Source organism: Sitodiplosis mosellana, unplaced genomic scaffold (assembly GCF_009176505.1).
Source record: "Sitodiplosis mosellana isolate CC-2019 unplaced genomic scaffold, AAFC_SMos_1.0 Smas_scaffold_75, whole genome shotgun sequence".
Taxonomy (NCBI): Eukaryota; Metazoa; Arthropoda; class Insecta; order Diptera; family Cecidomyiidae; genus Sitodiplosis; species Sitodiplosis mosellana.
This window is the reverse complement of record NW_022595317.1, coordinates 175,075-199,990: the sequence shown is the minus strand read 5'-3', so window position 1 is coordinate 199,990 and position 24,916 is coordinate 175,075. Positions and strand designations below refer to the sequence as shown.

The window sequence follows — 24,916 nt, the reverse complement described above, 5'->3', positions numbered from 1 at the left end:
TTCCGAAGAAACCAGTTCCGTTCGATACTATTCATATTGATCATTTTGGCCCGCTTCCGTCTCTCATTTCCAAAAAGAAGCATATTCTGGTCATTGTTGACGCGTTTACGAAATACGTTAAGTTGTATGCATGTACTACGACAAACACTAAGGAAGTGATAAATTCTTTGGAAAACTATATCGAATATTACAGTCGGCCGAGGAGATTGATTGGTGATCGTGGCACGGCCTTCACTTCCGAGGAATTCGAGTCGCATCTGGCTGAAAACAATATTGAACATGTGAAAAATGCCACTGCATCACCTCAAGCTAATGGCCAAGTGGAACGTGTAAATCGAATAATCAAGGCCATGTTAGCAAAGATTTCGGAACCTATTCAGCATTCAGATTGGCATAAATTACTCCGTAAAGTTGAGTTTGCCATCAACAATTCCGTTCATTCGAGTACCAAGCAAACCCCGTTCAAGCTGTTGTATGGTGTTGAACAGCGAGGAAAAGAAGTTGACGTTTTGACGGAACATATGGAAGAGAAATGCTCTCTGGATGCTCCACGCAACTTAGACACGTTGAGAGCTAAGGCTTCCAAAAAAATTGATAAATCACAACAGCGTAATTTAGACTGGCATATAAAAAATCGGAAACCACATATTCAGTTCAAGGAGGGTGAATACGTTCTGATTAGAAACGTGGATACTACGATTGGTAAAAATAAGAAATTTATTCCGAAATTTCGTGGACCCTATCGGATTCATAGGGCACTTCCGAACGATCGATATGTTGTCAGAGATATAGAAAATTGTCAGATAACACAAATTCCGTATGATGGTATAATTGAAGCATCACGCATACGCAAATACGTCGAGGGACAGGGCGCATTGGATTGTGGGTCTGATTCTGAGAAGTGACGCTTTGAGTATTCAAATTAACCGAAGTGTGCTCCCCCTTTTGTTACAGAAATTTTCGTATTACTATTGCTTAAATTTTTTTTTCTCATTCGGTCAATCAAGGCAATTCGTGATAACCAAATAACGATTATATTGATTTTTATTCTATAGATTAGCTGTTTCGAATTAGTAAAACAATGGTAAATTGTAAAATTGAATTCTAGTCGAAGAAACTTTCGTTAAGAAATAAAATTTTAAGTGACCGAGACGGTCAATTCCAAACCCGGAGAGTGGTTAATTAAATCAAGTTAACATTATTATTATTGAAATTGTTATCAGTTTAATCAATTGAACATTATGTTAAAGATTTAATTGCAATTATTTCCGATTGCATTTTATTGTCATTGAAAATTCAGTTCCATTGCTCATTAAGCTCCAGTTATTGTATTACATTCCGATTTTCTCATTGCACATTGTATTAACCATAAGCATTAATTGAAATTAATTAATTATGATCGGGACGATCAATTAAAAAAAAAACCAGTCGAGCTGTAATAGCCTTAGTATAAGTATAGAGTTGCCTTAATAGTCCTTTCAGTATTCCATAGTAGCTGTGTGTCGTTCACAGTGTAGAACGACACACGAACTGACATAACGTGACATTGTATAGTCGTGCGGCATTCAGTCGCTAGCAGCAAAACCGAACACACTTAATAAAGATCTCATTGAACAATAAATACCGCTGTACACATATTACAATAAATAAAAATAAAATTCTCTAAATCAAAGTAATTTGCTGCATCGAAGATTCTTTCAAAGAAATAGCTGTTGTTCGGAAAATTATGATTTGGAATACTCACCACGATTCATTGATGTCCGTGGAATCACCTCGCTCAAATCCAGGAGAAAATACATGGCATTTACTGTAAAACTGACCAAGAAGACATATTGAAAAAAAAAAAACATTTTGATGGACTTTTCCATGTTTATTTGCTCTTTTCGTGAAATCATGAAGATTTTGGAAGATTCGGAAAATATTCAGACGATTTCTTCCTACGATTAATCTAAATGACAGCGGTTTTTTTTAAAGCTTTAGTTCAGTGGTTTATGAATTTGTTTGAGAAAAAGCTTTTTGATGGTACCCAAGCGCGACTTCACACTTAGCTTCTTAATGTGACACCGTAGTAAGTGTAGGCATACGTTTTGCGAATAAGGGACAAAGAGAATGGAAACAAGTGCGCGTGTATTAGTCGCCACATTGAGAAGCATCGCATCAGGCTACTCACTACCACACGCGCACTTGTTTCCATTCTCTTTGTCGCTTATTCGCAAAACGTATGCCCACACTTACTACGGTGTCACATTTAGAAGCTAACTGTGGAGTCGCGCTTGGGTATTTACCATTTAGTTTTTCGGAAAATTAAAAAAAGGTTGAAATAATCTTAATTAAACTATCAGAAACTTCTCCAGAAGCTGTGCGGACGAACGATGTCTCGTGATGTTTGACGTTTTAATTCGATCAGTTCCAACGAGGTATCTGTTGTTGCCCATTTTGTTGCCAAATAAACACGTTCATTGACGTAAATGGTCACCTTGCGCGCATCTTTCATCTTTTTGCGTTCCTTGTTCAGTGCAGCGATATCGAGAACTTTTTCTTTCCAATCAGCGATTTCAACGTCTCTTAATTTTGCTGATCGACGAATGAACGGCATCAAATCGTCTGAGCCGGTGATGAAAAGCTGCTCCAGATTGATGAGACTGGTGGCCATGGCATCCATGTTGATGTGTGTGCCAACGCGATTGAGAATACCAAGCTCTTTAACGTTGGGCAAAACGGGAAATTCCGGATTTTCATTTTCGTTCGGTTTAATGTACAGCGTAACGAGTCCGGGCAACGAAAGTAATTGATCAGCTGAAGGCACGTCGTCTTTCGATCTTAAATGCAATCTTTTGAAGAAGCCTTTCTCATGAAGATCATTCAAGTAACCAATGGTGATATCGATGTCTTTGTTCATATCAATGGCCAAGTCATCAATGTTGGCATCGCAGATCAAATCTCGACTATCCCATAGCACATTTACATCGATTTGAAGGCTTCGAAGATTTGGGCAATGGTCGAGAAAATTCTTCAATTTCTCGCTTTCGAATGAGTCTTTCGTACGCAATTCCAAGTGTTCGAGTGTTGGATGTTTTCGAACTGGCCAAGCAAATGATTCACCAATGTGGGTCGATAATCTTAGTCGCTTCAAGTTCGTACACGATTCGAAAAGCATTCGCCAAATGTCTTCATCGAATCTGCAACAAACATTTTTCGATTGTTTTGATGTCCATCTGATTGAGATCAGTATAGAAAAAACCGAGCTGCTTGATTTCGGCTTTGCAGTTGGTTGCAATGTAATCAATCGCTGAATTGAGAGTGTCACGATAAAACCAAATTTTCTGGACAAACTCGTTGAAACCATTCATCTTTCTGCCATCGATGTGAATGCCATCTTTGTAGCAACGAGCTGAAGCACTCACGTATTTCCATTGGAAATATTCGCCGTTGACACGTTGAAAAGCCTTGCACGTTTGACCAAACGAGTGCACATCCTCCAACGACAGGCAATCGAGTACTTCGTCCCAGCAATCCGTGTCCAATTTGAAGACCGACGGTTGAAGCTCGCCATTCGATGCAATTGCTTCTGCTGCGGCCACTTGATTTTCATTCTGCTCGACGGCTTCCATTTGGTTGTTGTCATCAACTTCTTTTTGGCTCATTTTGAGATTCATCCACTGACTTGTTTGGCTGTTTTTTGCGTACAATTTTCAGGTATTAACGCTACTCAAGATGTCCCTTCTTGAATTCTGTGGAACAGAAAGAAAATGAAATTATTTTATTTTTCTGTGTCCTGTGAGTCAATTTTCTTACTTATTAGAATTAAAAAGACAAACTCAACAGATTACACTATGTTTAATTGTTTAGCTATCGATATGTCTTCGAAGCCGATAGAGTGAGATGGTGAATTCGATTCAATTGGTCAGATAGACTCCAGCAAAACTTAAAACAATTGACATGAAAATTGTATTGTAAAAATCCAACAGAAACTGATTCGTAGGAAGACTTTCGGGCTTGAAACACATTTAACAAGTTGACACAGTGACGTTTGTCACCCTGAAAATGTCATGATTCCTATTCGATTCAATTGACCATTCACACCAACTATGATAATGCACTGGTGGTATTTTACTTCCACATTTTTAGATAACAACAATCAACATATATTCAATTCCCTCTCAATTTTATTGCCAATAGTGGCATCCTCATTCGGAACTTGTTGACAACACTGTACAGTGTACATTTTATTATGAAATTACATTGGAAGAGAAACACTACCGAGAACACTCAGTTTTGAACGGATGGAAAATTTGTCTTAATTTGGGAAATGAACGGTGTCCTCTTTCTGCCATTACTTTCAAGTGACTTTACAAATGCATTTCGATGTATTTTTGTAGAACATTCACCAAAAAAAATTCAGAAAAAGCGAAATATAGTGTACTCACCCTCAGATGATTGTTTGCTAAGCAAATAGTGACGCTTTGAGAATGAAACTGTGCAACAGAATGACGATTCGTTGACATTTGGGATTTGATGTTAAATGGCTTGAAGTTGGTTTCGGATCTGGATTTTCATTTTCATGCCAAGATTTGAATGTATTTTTGTTACCTATTGTTTGTAGCTTCAAAATTGAACAGATTAAGTGGTTTCCAATGTAAGATCCTTTTTGGAATTTACACATCAAATTTTAGTCTTTATCTATTCCATTGCATACGCCAATTTTTTCATTTATGTTGCAGAGATCTAATAACTCAAAACATCTACTTTTTCACATAAGAATCAACAATAACAACAAAACTCAAAGTATTGTAGAAACATTTTATTATTATTCGAATAAAGTGTTTTGAATGATTTTCTTTCGATGGATTTATTTTTCGTCTACTGCGAGATTCCCTTGATTCGGTTTGTGAAACGTTGCTTCAATTTGTCTTTTGCATTATTTATGAATGTTCGAACATCATCCAGGCTGCCTTTGCCCGACGATAACTTTTCTATTAATTGAGTGATGTCGTGTGCATTTTCGTGAGACTTTCACCCAGTTCTCCGCATCTGGACATTTTTTCAATGGCGTCAACTCTCCTTACACAACTGTTTATCGTGAAGACAGTGTAACAATTTTCGATTTTTAATTTTAATGTTCCAATTGTTTCAGATTATTTCTGCATACCTTCAATGCCAACGGCTCAATTTCCTTGCGTGTTTTGCTAAAACAGTGGTATTTTGTCACAGGTGCTACGTATTTTGCCTCTAGTAATCTTGAACTTGGATGATTAGACTTTTCCAGCCTTTTTCTTTCAAAATTTGTGTGCTTGGAACAGCTCAAATTCAACAAGTATAACAGCGCGAGATTGCTGTTTGTTACTTTTTAGTCTCAATCCCAATTGATGTTTAAGAGGAAAAAGACTTGATCTGTTGAAATACTATATTTATTTAGAACTATTTGCTTGTTGGGAGCTGTGTTGGAAAGCCATTTCTGACCGAGTGCTAAATTGGAACTGTCTTAATAATATTGATGATGGTGGAACTGAACATTCAAATTCTACTGAATGATTTCTAATTAACTAATTACATTACTTCTAATTCTTTGTGAGAGCGGTATAAAACGTGTTTCCTTATTCGTAATTTTTCTTCTGAATTCTATGGCCAAGTGTTTTCAAGTAGTAAGTCATGTATTCGCGTAATCAAATCATTTGCACAGATTTTTTTTTCGTGGAAGTAGCGTTCTCCAAACAAGACGTTCAAATTACAATGAAAAATGAAGTTTTTAACATTTCAAATATTCAATTTTCTAACAATTTTTTAATGACTGTCATTAGCGTGCGTTTGATCGAGAAGCGAGTAATTGCATTTTTCATTTGTAATTTGCGTAAGCTAAACAGGATATGTGACCTCTGCACAAATTAAATGGGGTGTTTCGACAAATGATTTGACCGAAGTCCCATATCCTTCAGCTTTCGTCATTGGCTCGTTTAATTAACGTGAAATATTAAGAAGTGGCGATTGTAACATATAATGAATTGTTGAAATATTTTCGAAAAATTCAACATATACGATTCTCCATTTCTCCGGTAGGCATGATAGTTGTGAAAAGATTGATTAATGTGGATGATAAAATCCGAAATGATGAAATCGGTCAGTAGCGAATCAAGCTGAATTTTTAAATGCATCCTGAGAGACACCTCCAGAACCCGGATAGACGATGTATGGCGATTCTTGAGAAAGTTCTTGCACTGCTTTGTAGACGGAGTAAGTGACAACCCAAAAGTACGTAGTTAGCGCTGAAAATTTGAGAGATTTTGAACAATGTTCATAATTATCATAGAATCTATAAGATTCATGAACGATTAATGATATGAGGAAATAGCTTACGTGTCAAACAAATGAGAATGACCATGAAGACCATGAGGATGACCATGCCAGTCAGTGGCACGCCTTCGATCTCAATGGGCTTTTCAGAAGCCGCTGCATATACGACAACGCATAAAAATATAACATCAGCAATGTAAACAAACACAAGAGAAATCGACGATAGTACCACATTCAGGAGCAGATAGCTTGGTCGAGACTGATAAAAGAGGTTACAAAACATTAAACAGATGTGTGAAAATGTCGATTTCATCAACAAGAATGAACATTTTTTTGTCGTTTTGCTTCAGAAAAAAATACTTACATTTTCGATGCCATAGAGCCAACAAGCGAAAATTGCCAGACTAGCGACTAGAAGAAAAAGAATAATTTATTTGAATTGAAACTTCGTTTGGAATATACGACAAAGAAACGATGAACTTACTGGCATGAAAAAAAATTTCATGGCGTTCAAAACTGCCAATCAATGAAAGTATTCCATGCACGATTCCGAGCCAACCGATGATTTTTCCACCAGTTATCAAGTTGACGCAGCAACAGCATTGTCCAACGGTTGGTAGTTTCATTTTCACTTTTTATACCCGAATGGTGAGGTTATACCTACTTGAAGAAATATGCCTTTGAATGAAGAAAAGCCGGTTATTGTTGATCAGATATGTGCAATGATGCATGCATATATGTTGTGTATAAACTAACAAAAATCGAAAAGCTCAAAATAGTGGTGGGTGGATCCAAAAAAAATTCTTCACGATACGTATGGGTAATGTGCACAGACGTCCTCGTTTCAGGAGGACAGTCCTCGTTTTTGATAGCTGTCCTCGCGTCCTCGGAGTTTTTCGAAATTAGTTAAAATGTCCTCGTTCTTACCGGTTGAATAAATTTCAAAAATTAATTTAAAAAACACGAAAATAGGAGAGAAAATTAGAGACTAAATTGAATTTTTTTTTTCAAAATAAATAGCTTATCTATTTTCGTTCAAATTTAACAGCCCGTAATTCTTTTCTGCCCTTGAAAATAAGCACATGATTTTTTCTGAGATTATTTTTGTATTATTTATTTGACAAAAAAAAATTGCAAACATTTCCTTGTGGCAATTCTCTTTAAGACAATTCGCAATAACAAAGACAGTGTAAGCACTAAGCAGCAAGAATAAAAGTAAAAATGTATCCATTCGATAATGAAAACAGTCGATAAAATGTTGTTGAAACATATTTCGATCTCCGAAAAACTTGTGACAGTTCTTTCTAAAAAGTGAATGATAATAATCAAAATTCAGTAGCCCAACCTATTATTCATGAAATTCCAAAAATTGAAAACGTTCCCCCTTTTTTCTTAATCGAGAAAACGTCATCGTTTTTCGTGATAAAAATCTGTGCACATTACGTATGGGGATACAAAATTTTTGGGGAAAGTTCACATTTTTTTGAATAACTATGACCCTGAATTATGAAAAAAGTCGAATTTGATGTGTGTGAGTAACAATTTCTTTCTTCAGTCTAACTCGAAGTTCAAATTCCAATTCAGCTTCTTTTCATCTCTTTCTTCTCAAAATCTAATGAGCAAAACGGCAACAACAATCATTGAAAATAAGTCAACTTTTGTGGTGCTTATTCTCCTTACAAAACTGTTTATCACCGATATAGTGGAAAAAATTTCAATTTTAATTCTAAAATTCCTATTACTGAAGATATTTCTGCTTGTGATCCATCAAATACGTACCTTCAATGCTAACGGCTTGGTTTCCTTGAGTATGTTGCCAAAGCAGTGATATTTGGTCACAGGTGCTACGGCTTTTGCTTTCAGTTTACCTTGAACTTGGATGATTCGATGGTCCCAGCCTTTTTCTTTCGAAATCTGTTGACGAAAAGAAAACAATTGAGTTTTTGGTTGAGATGATGAACTTTTCATTTTGATCAGAAAACAGTAAACGTAGAAGAAACACAAACAATTACGGAATGATTGTCCAATTATCAAATTGGGTTCGAAGTCGATAGAGTGTGAGGTTAAATTGGTGGTTAGATGGATTCCAGCAACAAAAACAAGTGTTTGGTAATACAATTGGACTGACAATTTTCGGAATGATTGATTGTATTATGAAATTCCAATAGAAACTGTTTTGGTTGAGACTTTTGTGCTAAAAAAAAGTCCAGATTCAACAAGTTGACACAGTGACGTTTGTCAATTTGCCCGCGCACTTTCAGCTCAATTTGTGGTTATGTCAATAATCGAATATCATTTGTATCGCTATGCAAATGGCATGATTCCCATTCGATTCAATTGACCACTCACACCAACTATGATAATGTTCTGACGGTATTTTTTCCACATTTTTAGATATCAACAATCAACATGTTCAATTCCTTCTCAATTTTATTGCCAGAAGCCGCATCCCCACTCGGAATTTGTTGACAACACTGTGTACGTGTACATTTTATTATGAAATTACATCGGAAGAATAAACTAACGAGAGGAATATTCAGCACTGAACGGATGGAAAATTGGTTTAATTTGGGAAATGAACGGTGTTGTCTGCTTATCAATACTTTAGAGTGACTTTAAAAATGCATTTCGATATATTTTCGTAGAACATTCACCAAAAAAAAAATTCAGAAAAAGCGAAAAATATTGTACTCACCCTCAGATGATTGTGTGCTAAACAAACAGCGACGTTTTGAGAATGAAACTGCGCAACAGAATGACGATTCGTTGACATTTGGTGTTTGATGTTAAATGGCTTGAAGTTGGTTTCGAATCTGGATTTTCATTTTCGTGCCAAAATTTGAATGTATTTTCGTTACTAATCGTCTTTGGCTTGAAAATTGAATAAATTTTGTTGATTTCAATGAAATTTGCACATTCAATAATCAAATTTGATCTTCATCTATTCCATTGCATACGCCGTTTTTTATTTATATTGCAGATCTCTAATGACCTAAATCATCAACTTATTGTGGAAAATCAACAACAAAAACAGAATTCAAAGTATTGCAGAAACATTTTATTATTTTTCAAATGAATTGTTTTAAAAGATTTCTTTGATTGATTCATTTTTCTTCTACTGGGAGATTCCCTTCATTCGGTTGGCGAAACGTTGCTTCAATTTGTCTTTTGCATTATTTATGAATGCTCGAACATCATCCAGGCTGCCTTTGTCCGACGATAACTTTTCTATTAATTGAGTGATGTCGGTGTGCATTTTCGTGAGACTCTCACCCATTTCTCCGCTGTTGATTTTCTGCATCAGTTCCGATAATAGAGCCTGGCCGCTCTTCAGTATTGGGATAACCCTTGTGACGTCTCCCGTCGCCACGAATATACCCAAATTGAAGAGGAAAGTTCGCAAATTATGTAAATTAGAAGCTGAGTTTCCAACTGTAGAGAGAATTTATTCAGTTGAAAATTTTACTTCTTGGTACAGAGTGTGGGCATTTAAATAGCAATTGAAATATGTATGTGGAAACTCAAATCTGCACTTTAAAAGAATTTATTTACCTTGTCCAGTCCCAGCAGAGGTATCACAAAGAACGACAGTTCCACAAGCGATCACAAATACAGCAACGATGAACAATTTCATTTTTCAACGAATTGATCAATAGAAAAATACTTGAAGCAGATTCTGCAATGCACAACCAAACCTAAATAGGAACTGATTGACTCTGTAGAGACAAACTCAATTTATATGAACAATTCGCTTTGCTTACATGACGCGTGCCATTTTTTCTACTTTTTTATCAGTTTGATTCTGAGTTGATTTTGTCCGATCCGCAGATGATTAAAAAGACTCATCAATTAAATACGAAATAATTTCAAGTAGGCAATACTTTTATGATGAACCTAACATTGTATACTGAATAGTGATGGTGAATTTGCTTTTCATCAGCACTTAATACATGCTAACGAGCTATTCGCGTGAATAGCGGCTGTGATCGAAGATCTATTTCACCAAACGACGATTTCCCTTTAAAAATTATTGTAAAAAATTGGATAGGCAATGACGTATGCGGAAAAGTAGCGAGAGTGGTTTTATGATTAGAAAGATAAGCTTGGTTTTTATGTGGCCGTGAAACAATGCACAATTTTACTTTGTATTGTTTGAAAATGATCGGATTGGTTTTTTAAGTGATGGAAGCTATAAAGTCCATATGATGTCAACTTCCGTTTGAATATTGTCGCCGCTAAATTCGAAAGAAAATATTGAATAAGAATACAATTTGCTAGACTTTAAATGTTTATTGGCTTTTTTTCATCGGTTCACTATAAACTGTACAGTGTACAGTTTTTGTCTTTAATTTTAAGATAGTAAGGGATTTGGAAAATGCTTAATCTGTTTGATAAAACTGTTAACTGTGTCTAACACGTGTTTGAAAAATCGAATATTTCGTATAGAAAATTGAATGCTGGAAGAAAATGGAGTTAATACCGAACTAGAATTGATCTAAATTACAGCAGTGTTTTGCGATTTTCGTTAGTTTTGAAAGGATTTTGATGAATTTTCGAAAAACTTGAATTTACTTAATTTCGATTCGAAAATTCAATTTCAAAGTTGTTCACACCAATCGTTAATATTGTTGTGTCAACAATCGAAGGTTCGGAAATCTGTCCAGAAGCTATGCGGGCGTATCATTTTACGCGATTGCTTTCGTTTTAGTTCAATCAATTCTAACGATGTTTCTGTTGTTGCCCATTTCGTTGCCAAATAAACATCTTCTCCGACGTAAATGATCACCTTACGTGCTCCCGCCAATTTTTTGCGTTCCTTGTTCAGTGCAGCGATATCGAGAACTGTTCCTTGGTATTCAGCGATTTCAATGTCTTCTAATTTTTTCGATCGACCAATGAACGGCAAGATTTCAGTGAAACTCGGTTTGGTGATGAAAAGATGCTGAAGATTCAAAAATTTAATGGCCAATGCATTTGTGTCGATATCTGGTGCATCGCCGTCAACGATACCAAACTCTTTGATGTTGGGCAAAACAGGAATTTCGGTGATTTCTTCGCTTTCAGTGTACAATGTAACGAGTCCGGGCAAAGCAGTCAATTGATCGGGCGATGTCAATTCGGGTGAATATAAATGCAATCGCTTGTAGAAGCCTCGTTGATGAAGAACTTTCAAAAGCCCACCCACATCAATGATGTCAATATCAACATTTGGGTCCATCTCCATTGCCAAATCATCCAGTTCAACGTTGAAGTTTAGAATCGAACGTCGAGCTTTCCAGAAAACTCTTGCATCAACCGCAAGGCTTCGGATATTTGGACAATGTGCGAGAAATTCTCTGAATTTTTTGGTGCCGAAGAAGCCGTTTCCAGCCAAATCCATGTGTTGGAGTGTCGGGTAGTCGCGATTTGTCCAACCAGATGGTGGTGTCCCGTAACATGTCATTCGTTCCAATTTTGCACACGATTCAATGAGCGGTCCAAGAATATCTCGATCACATTCACAGCCGAGTAGCTCCAGACTTCGGACTTTTTTTAGAATATTACCCAGATGTTCGATTAGATTGGTTTCCATCTGACTGAAATCAACCAAGGCAAAAGTCAAATGCTCAACTGATTCGCAGTTCAAGTCGACATAAGGAAGCCATTCTCCGACGGAATGTATAGCTAAGTTTATTTTGCGGGCAAATTTGCTGAAACCAACCATTCGATTGCCCCTGTAACCGAAACCGTCGAGTCCGAATCCAAAAGTAGTTGCCTCGTATTGCCATTGAAAATACGTGCCGGTGACGTGTTGGAAAGCCTTGCACGTTTGACCAAACGAGTGCACATCCTCCAACGAAAGACAATCGAATACTTCGTCCCAACAATCGGCGTCCAATTTGAAGACCGACGGTTGAGGCTCGCCATTCGGTGCGATCGCACCGGCAACCGCCACTTGATTTTGATTCTGCTTGACGGTTTTCATTTGCTTATTGTCGACAACGTCTTGTAGGCTCATTCTGGAGTTTCAACTTCAATTTCGATGTGTTCAAGTAACAAATTGTGATCTGTCTTCAGTAGAACTCTCACCTCTTTCTCCTCAAAATCTATCGAGAAAACAAAAACATTTGAAATAAGTCAATTTTTGTGGTGTCGATTGTCCCTACACCACTGTTTATCGCACATACAGCGTATCAATTTTCAATTTTAATTTTAATGTTCCAAATGTTTCAGAATATTTCTACTTTTGATCAATTTTATATGCGTACCTTCAATGTCAAAGGCTTAATTTCCTTGCGTATGTTGCTTAAAAGGTGATATTTTTTCACACGTTCAGCGTCTTATGATTTCAGTAATTTTCAGCTTGGATGATTGGACGTTTTTGGCCTTTTTCTTTCAAAATCTGTTGACGAAAAGAAAAGAGTTGATATTTGGTTGAAATAATGAACTTTTCATTATGATCAGAAAGCGGCAAATGTAGAAGAAACGCAATTAATTACAGAATGATTGTCAAACTCGCATATTGTCTACGAAGCCGATAGAGTTTGAGGGTGAATTGGTCAGATGGATTGTAGCAACAAAACAAGATTGTCAATACAATCAACTCGACAATTTTCGGAATAAACGATTGTATTGCAATATCCAATGGGATCTGATTTGTGGTAAAACTTTTGTGTTTGAAACCGCTCACATTCAACAAGTATAACCGTACGAGAATGCTTTTTGTTACCAGAGATTGCATATTCGCTGCTGAGTAGGCCTGAGCTGAGCTGAATTTGCTCAGGCGCCGGAAGCGGTATTTTAGCGCACTTACGGTGCAAAATTGTTGTGAATCGCTGGTATCCACCCAAATATAATTGATAAATAGCGTGGATTCCAGCGATTCACAACAATTTTGCACCATAAGTGCGCTTATAATACCGCTTCAGGCGCCTGAGTTAGCAAATTCAGTTCAGCTCAGGCCTACTCAGCAGCAAATATGCAATCTCTGTTTGTTACTTTTCAGTCAAATTGGTTATTAGAGGAAGACTTGATCTGTAGGAATATTATATTTGTTTGGAATTATTTACTTCTTGAAAGTTGTGTTGAAACGCCTTTTTTGTCCGATTGCCAAATTGGAACTGTCTTAGTAATATTCATGACAATAAAACTGAACATGCAAATTCTACCAAATGATTTCTACCTAACATTTTGCCTATTCGTTCAGAGTTTGACAGCAAATTGTTTTATGACTCTGTCTTTATGGGTGAGAAAGAAATAATCGACCCGACTAGATCATAAAATATAATATTTTGTTAGGAGAATGCATTTGCAAGTTTGGAGTCATTGAGAATATTGTGAAAAAGAAACATTACTAAATATGTAGTAGTGAAGCATAATACGAAGTAAGCCGATTGGCCGATACTGCTAGACAAGTTGGCACAGTGACGTTTGGTAACTTGAATGCTTACTTCTAACTCAATTTATGGTTATGTTAAAGGTCGAATGACTCAGCACAGGGGAACATGAAAATCATTAGCTTTACATTGCCATAAAAATGAAACAATTTCTATTCTCTTCAATCGACATCTAACGTCGACTATGGTAATGTACTGATGGTATTTTCCCACATTTCAGGATATTGTCGAACAACACGTCCAATTTCTTCTCAATTTTATTGTCAAAAGTCGTATTCTCATTCGGAAATTGTTGACGACATTCTACATTTTGTTAAAAATTCGCATTGAAAGAATAAATAACACGACCGAGAAAAACATTCAGTACTGAGTTAATGCAAAATTGGTTGGATATGGAAATTAAACACTATTCTCTTTTTATCAATACTCTTGAGCTGGGTTGGTAAATTTTCGTATTTCGAGCGACGTGTAAGTAATTTACGTAAGAAACATGTATCTTACGTTTATAACGTAAGAAACCTCAACGCATGTAATAAACTCCAAAACGCTCCAAAAAGTGCAGGGTTATAGACAAAAACCGACTATTCCCGTTTGGTTTGAGCATTCAAAGTATACAGAGTACATACATGCTCGTTCTACAGCGTTAGCCTTTTAAATAATTAATAAATATATTATTCATGGGAAAGTTTGAAACCACCAGCTATTTTTTCATAAAGAGTGTGTTTTTTCGCAGTGATACTTGATAACAGTGTGTAGCCAAATGAATTTTTGCATGCTTTTATATTTGATTTAAATAATGTTACAATAAATGTTTAATAAAAAGTTTCAACTATTTTTGGAAATATATTTATATGGAAATGCAGAATTACCGAATCACTATGCAAATATTTCCATAAATAGTTGATAGAAGACGATTGAAAACGTTGATTACATAATGAAATAATTACATAATGAATATTTAATTCACTTTTTGTTCATCAAAAGAATTAATTTTTTACATAACGAAAGAACAAAAATAAAATAGAATACAAATTTTCTTCATTTCCAATTGAAAATCTTTTGTTTTTTGCATGCATTCTTTATGAAAAAATCATTCTTCAGAGTTTCTTACAGGTTTCTTACAAATTCATGTAAATTACATGATTTTTCATAGGTAAATTACATGATGTAATATACGTAACTTTGATGTAATTTACATGGTCGAGTTTCTTACGTACCAACCCAGCTCTTGAGAGAGTTTAAACACGCATTTAGGTGTATTTTCGAAGAAAATTCGCTAAAAATGCTACGTTAAGCGGAAAATGAAGTACTTACTTTCGATTGCGTAGTTGTGTGTTGGACAAGCAATGCTGTGAGAATGAAATTTCGCAATAAAATGAAAGGTTGCATGACATTCGAGATTTGACGTCGAATCGCTTGAAGTTGGTTTCTGATCGTGAATCTCATTTGCATACCAAAATTTGAATATTCATAATCAGCACTATATTTGACTTCAATCCTTCAGTGCTGGGAACAATTTTTGGTGTTGATTCAAAGTGTTCATAGACATTGGATAAATTTTTAAATTTCAACTGCTTAGTTGAGTTTACTGCTAGTTGAGTTTATTGTTCAATTTTCAACGATGTGAATGCGATTCTATAAAATATTCGGACTAAAATATTTTCAAAGGAAAAGAGTCGACAGTTTTGAAACGAGTGAATATATCTCGATGTACTGCCAATGAGCAGTTGAATTTGAAGATAAAATTTTGATGACATTTTCCAGCAATTTGAATTCCACCTTAGTCAAAAGAAGTTTTGGCTACAATACAAAATCAGAATTGATGCTATACTTTATGGAATCCTCTAAACCACAGGTAGTACAATTTGTTCATCGAAAAACTTCCAAAAAAAGCTGTTGTTCGCAAAATTACGATTTGGAATACTCACCACAATTCAATGGTTTCCCTGGAAATACCATGCTAAATTCAAAAGAAAATAAAACGAATTACATACCTAATCCAAACTTTTCCGCTCCGCGGCAATTTGGTTTACCTCCCGCTTAGTATTTAACCAAAATTTCAATAAAAACTCTTTTCATAGCACTTCTGAGCTGGAAAAATAACTATTTTGACCATTTTCCATATGAAAATATCATTTTCGAACAGAATTTCAAAAATTTCAAGAAATGTCGGTTTTGGACCAAATTTATGGGCAAGTAGGTGTTCGGTTGTTTGGAGGCTCCCATTATTTTTGCAAAAAAATATCAGTTTGCTTTGACCAAAATCCTAAAAAATGGCTTTCTGTGTGATTTTTCATACAATAGTCTATTTTTCGAGGAAAATTCCAAGAAATGTCGATTTTGGACCAAATTTATGGGCAAGTGGGTGTTCGGTTGTTCACAGACTCCCATTATTTTTGCAAAAAAATGGCAGTTTGCTTTGATCGAAACCCTGAAAAATGCTTTTTTCGGGTACTTCCCGTACAAAAGTGTCATTTTTCAAGGTTTTTCAGGTCCTCGGTCGGAGGCTTATGGTACGAAATTGGTAAATTAGAATGGGCTCAAAATCAATCCGAAGCTTTGTCTCGACATGCCAAAACTTTTGGCTTTTAAGATCTCAATTATCTTGTCAACTTTTTGAGATAATCGGCGAACAAAAAACGCGGACGCGAACGCGAACGACGCCATACGCACATCGCTATTTTGCACATATTTCATAGTAAACAACATGTTTTTGGGGGGAGATAGGTCTTGATCGATAGGATTTGATCCCATCTACATTGCCTGGTGTACAGATATGTACTTTTTGAAGTTTGGCGTGACGTTATAGTGGTCCGAAAAAGGAGATGTCATGAAATTTTGGCTAGTAAAACCAATACTTTTCCATACAAACAAAGTTTGCGGAAAAGTAATACTGTGTCCCACTGTAAAACTGACTGAAAAGAGTATTGGACAGAAACACATTTGTCACGTTTTTTGTTTGTTTGAATCTATTCAGAAAACCATACATTTTTTTTTTGAAATCATGAAGATATTGAAAGATCCAGAAAAAGATTTGGAGAATTTTTTCCTACGGTTGATCTAATGACAGCAAATTTTTTTTAAGCTTTAGTTCAGCGGTTAATGAATTTGTTTGAAGAAGATTCTTAGATGGTATTTACCATTTAGTTTTTCGAAAATGATAATAAAATGTTGCAATAATCTTAATTAACCGGTCGGAATCTTCTCCAAAAGCTGTGCGGACGAACGATGTCTCGTGATGTTCGACGTTTTAATTCGATCAGTTCCAACGAGGTATCTGTTGTTGCCCATTTTGTTGCCAAGTAAACATCTTCATTGACGTAAATGTTCACCTTGCGTGCTCCCACCAACTTTTTGCGTTCCTTGTTCAGTGCAGCGATATCGAGAACTTTTCCTTGGAATACAACGAGATCAACGTCTTTTAATTTTGCTGATCGACGAATGAACGGCAGCAAATCGTGTGAGCTCACTGGCTTGATAAAAAGCTGCTCCAGATTGATGAGACTGGTGATGTGCTTATAAACGAAAAAATTGTGGATGCCAAGCTCTTTGATGTTGGGCAAAACGGGAAAATTGGGATTTTCATTTTCTTTCGGACTAATGTACAACGTAACAAGTCCGGGCAACGAAAGTAATTGATCAGCTGAAGGAACGTTGCGTTCAGATCTAAAATGCAATCGTTTGTAGAAGCCTTTCTCATGAAGATCATTCAAGCAACCAATGGCGGTATCGATGTCTGTGGTCATATCAATGGCCAAGTCATCAACGTTGGCATCGCAAATTAAATTTCGACTGTCCCATAACACATTTGCTGCGACTTGAAGGCTTCGAAGATTTGGGCAATGGTCGAGAAAATTCTTCAATTTCTCGCTATCCAATGAGTCTTTCGTACACAATTCCAAGTGTTCGAGTGTCGGCTGTTTTCGAACTGGCCAAGCAAATGATTCACCAATGTGTGTCCAAAATCTTAGTCGCTTCAAGTTCGTACACGATTCAAAAAACGTTCGCCAAATGTCTTCATCAAATTTGCAGCACCGTAGCTCCACGCTGTCGATTTTTTTCAATCGTTTCTCGATTATCTTGATTTCCATCTGACTAAGATCAACACCAGAAAAACCAAACTGCTTGATTTCGGCTTTGCAGTTGGTTTCAACGTAATGAAACGCTGAATTGAGTCTGTCACACCAAAACCAAATTTTTTGGACAAATTCATTGAAACCATTCATTCTTCTAGCATCGATGTAAATGCCATCTTCGTAGCAACGAGCTGAAGCACTCACGTATTTCCATTGGAAATATTCGCCGGTGACACGTTGAAAAGCCTTGCACGTTTGACCAAACGAGTTCACATCCTCCAACGACAGGCAATCGAGTACTTCGTCCCAGCAATCCGTGTCCAATTTGAAGACCGACGGTTGAGGTTCGCTATTTGGTACAGTTGCTTCTGCTGCGGCCACTTGATTTGGGTTCTGGACGACGTCTTCCATTTGGTTATTTTCGACAACGTCTTGTTGGCTCATGTTGAGATTGCCACTTCGGTTTTGTTGTGTGCTTGCGATAAAATACGATTTGTCTCATGCACCGACTTGTAATGACTGTTTTTTTGCACAGAATTTACAATTACTCACGCTTCTTCAGATTTTCCTTCTTGATTTCTGTGGATAGAAAGAAAATTGTTGGAATGAATTACTTTTTAGATTCAAAAAGACAAACGCTACATATTACACTATGTTCAATTATTTGGCCGTCAAATTGTCTTCGAAGCCGACAGCAAGTGTTTTTCAAACAGTTGACTAGTCAATTTTCCTAATGATCGATTGTGTTATGGGAATCCAATAGAATCTGATTCGTGTGAAGAATTTTCTTCTTGAAACAGCGCATATGTAACAATGTGTATACAGTTTGTCCGCTCACTTTCAGCTGAATTTGTGGTTATGCCAATGGTCGATTAATTTTTGTGACTCAGCACATAGAGAAATAAAAATCATTAGCCTTGTATCGCCATAAAAATTTCATGATTTCTATACTGTTCAATCGACATATCATATTGATATGGTAGCTAATCAGCTACGATGATGCATAATACACGGTGGAATATTGTTCACATTTTTTAATGAGGTCTATAAACAACACATTGAATTCCTTTCCAGTTTTATTGCCAAAAGCTGCATCCACATTCGGAACTTATTGACAACACTTCATTTTATTATGAAATTACATCGATAGAATAACACGACCCAGAAGAATATTCAGTACTGAACGGATGGAAAATTGGTTTAATTTGGGAAATGAACGATGTTCTGTGTTTGCCATTACTTTCAAGTGACTTTAAAAATGCGTTTCGATTTATTTCTGGAAAAAAATTCGCCGAAAATTTAAGATGAATTGAAAAAATAGTGTACTCACCTTGAGATGATTGTGTGTTGTTCAGCAGTGACGCTTTGAGAATGAAACTGCGCAGCAGAATGACGATTCGTTGACATTTGCGGTTTGATGTCAAATGACATGAAGTTGGCTTCAGATCTGGATGTTCATTTTCATGCCAGAATTTGAATGCATTTTTGCTACCAATTGTCTATGGCGTCAAAAATGAACAGGTTTTGTTGTTTTCGATCTAAGATGCTCTTTTGTGCTTTGATCGTTATCTATTCCATTGTATTGGACGAAAGGTTCGGGACAGTGCTACGACATTTCATTTCTATTTTCATTAAAGAACTCTTATAGCCGTAGAGCGCATGCACCTGTGTACTTATGATACACATATGCATGCACTCTCTGACTATACATACGGCAATGGCCCAATTAGTCGCAACATCATGGGTATCCATTCAGTCACAACACAATCTTCCACAAGTAAAATATAATAATTTTTTATTCCGCATTATAATTCACTGTCAGTATTATTTCCACGTTCTTAGATATCGACAATTAACATATTTAACTTCCTTTCAATTTGATTGCTAAAAGTCGCATTCTTATTCCAAAATTATAGACTACTTTGTACATTTTGTTATGAATTTGCATCGAATAGAAGAACAACGCCGTACTGTGGAACAAAATCCAGATGGCGTTCAGACCCAAACGCTTGTATGGACGGTACGTCGCTGAATAATTGGAAACTGGAAATTTAGTATTAAATTTACTCGGCAGATGAATGTATCGTTTTTTTTTTCCTCGAACGGTTGTAATCTGTTAATCTCAGGTAATTAGAATGATGCAAACATAGACATCCAACCAAAGCTTATAATAGAGATACTTTGAGCAACAAACATTTCACAGCTTTACCGAAGAAATTCTTGAAACTTATGAATTACGTAGAGATTTACAACAAATGTAGGATGGAATGGACCATTTTCGTCTTATCTTTTGTCATCTATCGTCATTTTCATAACACAGTGCAACAGTGTTGCTCTGCAAAACTCTTTTTTCCTCTTCGAATTCTAATATCTTCTGGAAGGGCACCTAAATCCAATATAAAATGGGCAATAACAACTATATGTGGACCATTTCACAAAAAATGTAATTCTTCGAAAAATGGCCATAACCTAAGGGAGAGACACGAAACTTAAATGAGTAAAATTAGAACATTATTCAACGATAATAATAGGAAAAATAGAAGAAATTAGTGAGTTTGGTTTGCCAATGTTAACGCTTATGGACGTATTGTTTATTGTTTACAAAATAGTCCCGTTAAGTCTTCCATAAGCGGTGTATTGACAGTGTAATACACTCTGCAACCGATTTTAATAGATATAATAGCACAATATTAGCACTTTTGCACCAAAACTAGAAAAATTAGAGGACATAAAGCAAAAAATATATAAAAATGAGTGTAACTAGACTCTAATAGAATTCGTGTATCGCCCCCTAGGCCATAACTCATTCAATTTTAATGAAAAAAATATTATTTAAAATGCCTTGCAAATGGAGACGTAAATATTTCTTGAAAATCATTTTCAAAAAAATGTCCCACATTCAATGGATTTTGGCGATTTTTCAAAGAATACAACATTAACTTTTCTGTGGAATTGTCCACGCACACTATGGTGCCAAAATAATTTATTTTAGCACCTACATAAAATTTGTTTGTCATTTTTCGAGGACTATCGTTGTCTGTGATGAAATTATTCACTGCAAATAAGATTAACATAACGAATTGTTGAAAAAAAAAACACTTTAGTTGTGAAATATTGTTGCGAATTTATAGATAAGGGCCAAATCGATTGATTCGTTGCGTATCAACCTTGCTACATAAATTCTTACTCTATTTTGAATATTATATGAAATATCTGTTTGTTCCTGACATTGACATGAAATGTGGGAAAATATTTAAGAACTGTCGAAATTTAAAAATAAACGGAAAAAAATTATGAAATAAAGAAAGATAATTCTCTAGGTCAATTGTCTTGAATGTGCTTGAATGTTTCGTTTCGTCCGATTCACTGATTATCCATACTGTCGGCAACAATTTCGGACCAAGCACGTAAATTTACTGGTCCAACATATCGGAATTGTACATCAGAGCAATAGCGATTGAGCACATTCAAGACTTCCTCGCACAATGGACCATGGCCGTATTTTTGCAGAACGGCTTCACCTGTTGCCTTGCCCTTCAAATAGTTCTGATAGAGTGGATCCGCCAACATTTGTTTGCGTTGCTGCGACGTTGCCATTGGACCAGTACACAATGTGCATTCGCATAGAAAATTGTTGTGTTCCCACAGCAATTTTTGGCGTTTTTCTTTAGACTCCGTCATACAATTGAAGACCGTGGAAAACAGTTGATCACCCTTTTTCAGCGGACGAACCGTAATAAACACCGAATGGCCATCTCGATCAACGTGCGTTACATTTGGCGCACACGAATGCGAAAAGTATCGCTTTATAAGCCCGGTGTGAATGCACACATCGCGCCGTTCTGTTGGATCTGGAACTGGTTCCAGCGTCAAGTGCCTGATGCGAATCGTATTTCTGCTCGCAGCCCGAGCATGATGCATAACGAGATGCATGAGGAAACGGTTGTGCTTCTTCGAGCTGAATTTTTCCCTGATTTCCGGAATATCCATTAGCATCCTATAAGCGCTGAACGTGAGAAACCAAAAGTCGGCTGTATTTGATGAGGCCGAATAGTATGGCAGTTTGAGAAATGCGCGATATTTGGATTTTTCATTTGAAAATGTGTCTGGAATTTCGTTGGGATCGCTTCGAACGGCTTGCTCGACGAATGTCATCAGCTCATCAATGTCTGGAAATATGTTGATAGCTTTGCATAGAGTTCGTACCTCGGCCATGATCACACCATTCGTTTGAGTCTTTTTACAGAACCTTCGGCCGCAGTCATAGCCGTGAAGTGGGCTGGATTGGCATTTTTCGGAACAGAACCACATTGCATTTGGTGCATGGAACTAAATTGGCGGCGTTTTCCTTCAAGCAAATATTGCACCTCCATCCGAACTTCGTGTACAATGATGCGTTGAACGATTTTTCCACCACAATTGTCTTACCAACGTCAATATCCTCTTTGGCAACCATGATTGGACCTCCTTTGGCGTTTTGTTCGATTTGCAATACGTTTGCCAAGCATGGAAACTTCGTGTCTGGCTCGAAACTCAACTTTAACCGATCATCAAGCTCTTGTGCACCTTCTTCGATAAGTTTTAAGCAATCGGCTTCACGTTTCTTCAGTTTTGGCATCAAATGAGATGGATATTCGGCTTTTCGAGCTAGCTCGATATCAACGAGACATTCTGCATATCGTTTCATCTTCAGAAAACATGCCGACCGATTTGCATACGCCAAACCAAAGTTCTCCGATCCTTGTTCAGCATAACATAGGCTATCGTTGTACAACCCAATCGCTGAGCGCCAATCTTTTCTTCCAAACCATTTGTTTCCTTCCGTTCGTCGTTCAAGCGATATTTCATCACTCTTCTCAAACGATGTATTTGCCATCTCCACGCCCAGTCGTGCCTCGGAAAATACCATATTCAAGGCACTACGAGATTTTAACGCAAATACATCCACATATAATGCGTTCTTCTTATTTGACTCCTTTACCCACAACATGATACGATCGTCTGGCTCGTCAATCTTGAACTTGAGATTTCTGGAACCTACGAGAAAAGCAACATTTGTAATGGAAAAATTCAAATACACAATCGCTAAAGAGAATTTCTGCTTGTTATCAATCAAATACGTACCTTCAATGCCAACGCCTTGGTTAAATGTCTTGTCTGTGTTGTTTCAGCAGTGATATTTTGTCACACGTTCAGCGTCTTTTGCTTTCAGTTAACCTTGAACTTGGATGAATAGACCTTTCTAGCCTATTTCTTTCGAAATCTGTTGGCGAAAAGAAAACAATTGAGTCTTTAGTTGGAATAATGAACTTTTCATTATGGTCAGAAAGCAGCAAATGTAGAAGAAACGCAATTAATTACAGAGTGATAGTTGGACTCTCAAATTGTGTACGAAGCTAATAGAGTATGAGTGTGAATTGGTAAATAGATCGACTGCAACAACAAAAACAAGTGTTTGTTAAAACAATTGACCTGACAATTTTCGGGATGATCGATTGTATTGTGAAAATCCAATGGAATCTGAATTGTGGGAAGACTTTTGTGCTTGAAACAGCTCACTATCAACAAGTATAACGCAAGTGCTAACCGTACGAGAACGCTTTTTGTTACTTTTTAGTCAAATGTTATATGTTTAAGAGAAAAAAGATTTAAGCTGTACGAGTATTAAATTTGTTCGGAATTGTTCACTCTATGGGAGCTGCGTTGGAACGTCCTTTCGGTTCGAGCGTTAAATAGGAACTGTCTTAATAATATTCATGACGGTAGAACTGAACATGCAAATTCTACCAAATGATTTTTACCTAACTAACTACACATTGTTTCTTTGTGTGAAGGATATAAGATGTGTTTTGCTTATTCGATTACAGTTTGACAGCAAATTGTTTTATGACTCTGTCTTTATGGGTGTGAAGGAAATAACCGACCCAACTAGATAATAAAATATGATGTTTTGTTAGGACAATGCATTTGCAAGTTTGGAGTCATTGACAGTATTGTCAAAAAGAAACATTACTAAATATGTAGTAGTGAAGTGTAATACGAAGTAAGCCTATTTGTCGATACTGCTAGACAAGTTGGCACAGTGACGTTTGGCAACTTGAACACTCGCTTTCAGCTTAATTTATGGTTATGTTAAAGGTCGAATCAATGTGTGTGACTCAGCACAAAGGAACATGAAAATCATTGGCTTTGCATCGCCATAAAAATGTCACAATTGCTATTCTATTCAATCGACATCTCACGTCGACTATGGTGATGTACTGACGGTATTTCCCCACATTTTTAGATATCTTCAAACAACACATTCAATTCTCTCTCAATGTTATTGCCAAAAATCCTCCTTTAGAATTTGTTGACTACATTGTTCATTTTGTTATGAATTTGCATCGAATGAATGGCATGACAAAGAAATATTCAGTACTGGATTGATGCAAAATTGGTTTAATATGAAAAATGAATGCTATTCTCTGTTTGCTATTACTTTCTGTTTGATTTTGAAGAAGCGTTTCGATTTATTTTCGGAAGAAATTCGCCAAAAATTTCAGTCAAAGCGAAAAATAGTGTACTCACCCTCAGATGATTGTGTGCTAAGCAAACAGTGACGTTTTGAGAATGAAACTGCGCAACAGAATTGACGATTCGTTGACATTTGGGGTTTGATATCAAAAGGCTTGAAGTTGGTTTCAGATTTGAATTTTCACTTTCATTTCAAACTTTGAACAAAATTGAAGTGACATTTTCTAACGACAGAAAAACCCTTAAATTCCAATTCAGTTAAAAAAAAGATGTGCCAATTATCCAAAGACAACTCATTATGCTACACTTCAACAAATGCTCCAAATTACAATACAATTCGTTCATCGAGAAATTTCCAACAAATAGCTGTTGTTCGCCAAATTATGATTTAGAATGCTCACCACGATTCATTGATGACCATAGAATTTCCTTGCCAAATTCAAAAGGAAATATAGGGTGTTTCACTGTAAAACTTACCAAGAAGACATAAGAAATATTGAACAAAAACACAATCCGATAGAATTTCCATGTTTATTCGCTTTTTTGATGTAGTTTATTCACTAAACCGTACAATTTTTCTGAAATCATGGCCCATGATTCATGGAATACGGAAGAGATTGAGAAAATTCCTTTCTACAATTAATCCAAATGATAACAGAT

The 24,916-nt window shown here is 36.3% G+C and overlaps 3 protein-coding genes across 4 annotated transcripts in view; all 3 read right to left on the bottom strand.

Annotated features, from left to right (window-relative positions):
- The window catches only part of LOC129570697 (uncharacterized), a 51,752-nt gene extending 27,385 nt beyond the window's left edge, over positions 1-24,367 (bottom strand). Inside the window, exons 1-3 of one of the 2 annotated variants that reach the window (XM_055450396.1) lie at positions 24,311-24,367; positions 22,865-23,003; positions 20,845-22,777 (exon numbers count right to left, since the gene is read on the bottom strand). In XM_055450396.1, the coding sequence (XP_055306371.1) occupies positions 21,104-22,051 (948 nt within the window). In that variant the 5' untranslated portion in view covers positions 22,052-22,777; positions 22,865-23,003; positions 24,311-24,367 and the 3' untranslated portion in view covers positions 20,845-21,103. Of the gene's footprint in view, positions 1-20,844; positions 22,778-22,864; positions 23,004-24,310 lie in introns of those variants that run through there. The other variant, XM_055450397.1, reaches the window with a different exon arrangement.
- LOC129570695 (uncharacterized) lies at positions 5,393-15,060 on the bottom strand. Its single transcript, XM_055450394.1, has 9 exons — positions 14,979-15,060; positions 12,537-12,670; positions 9,841-12,374; positions 8,984-9,720; positions 8,068-8,202; positions 6,773-6,966; positions 6,653-6,699; positions 6,352-6,547; positions 5,393-6,260 (listed from the first exon to the last, which is right to left on the bottom strand). Exon 3 carries the CDS (start codon positions 12,284-12,286, stop codon positions 10,922-10,924), a length of 1,365 nt encoding a protein of 454 aa, XP_055306369.1. The 5' UTR covers positions 12,287-12,374; positions 12,537-12,670; positions 14,979-15,060; the 3' UTR covers positions 5,393-6,260; positions 6,352-6,547; positions 6,653-6,699; positions 6,773-6,966; positions 8,068-8,202; positions 8,984-9,720; positions 9,841-10,921.
- Positions 16,616-19,121, bottom strand: LOC129570696 (uncharacterized). Its single transcript, XM_055450395.1, has 2 exons — positions 19,071-19,121; positions 16,616-18,319 (listed from the first exon to the last, which is right to left on the bottom strand). The coding sequence occupies exon 2, from the start codon at positions 18,182-18,184 to the stop codon at positions 16,847-16,849; it is 1,338 nt and encodes a 445-aa protein (XP_055306370.1). The 5' UTR covers positions 18,185-18,319; positions 19,071-19,121; the 3' UTR covers positions 16,616-16,846.
- Positions 24,368-24,916: the final 549 nt, after the last annotated feature.

Bases quoted from the DNA above. Each gene is read 5' to 3' on its own strand.
- LOC129570695 (XM_055450394.1), bottom strand. From the start codon at position 12,286: ATGAGCCTACAAGACGTTGTCGACAATAAGCAAATGAAAACCGTCAAG.
- LOC129570696 (XM_055450395.1), bottom strand. From the start codon at position 18,184: ATGAGCCAACAAGACGTTGTCGAAAATAACCAAATGGAAGACGTCGTC.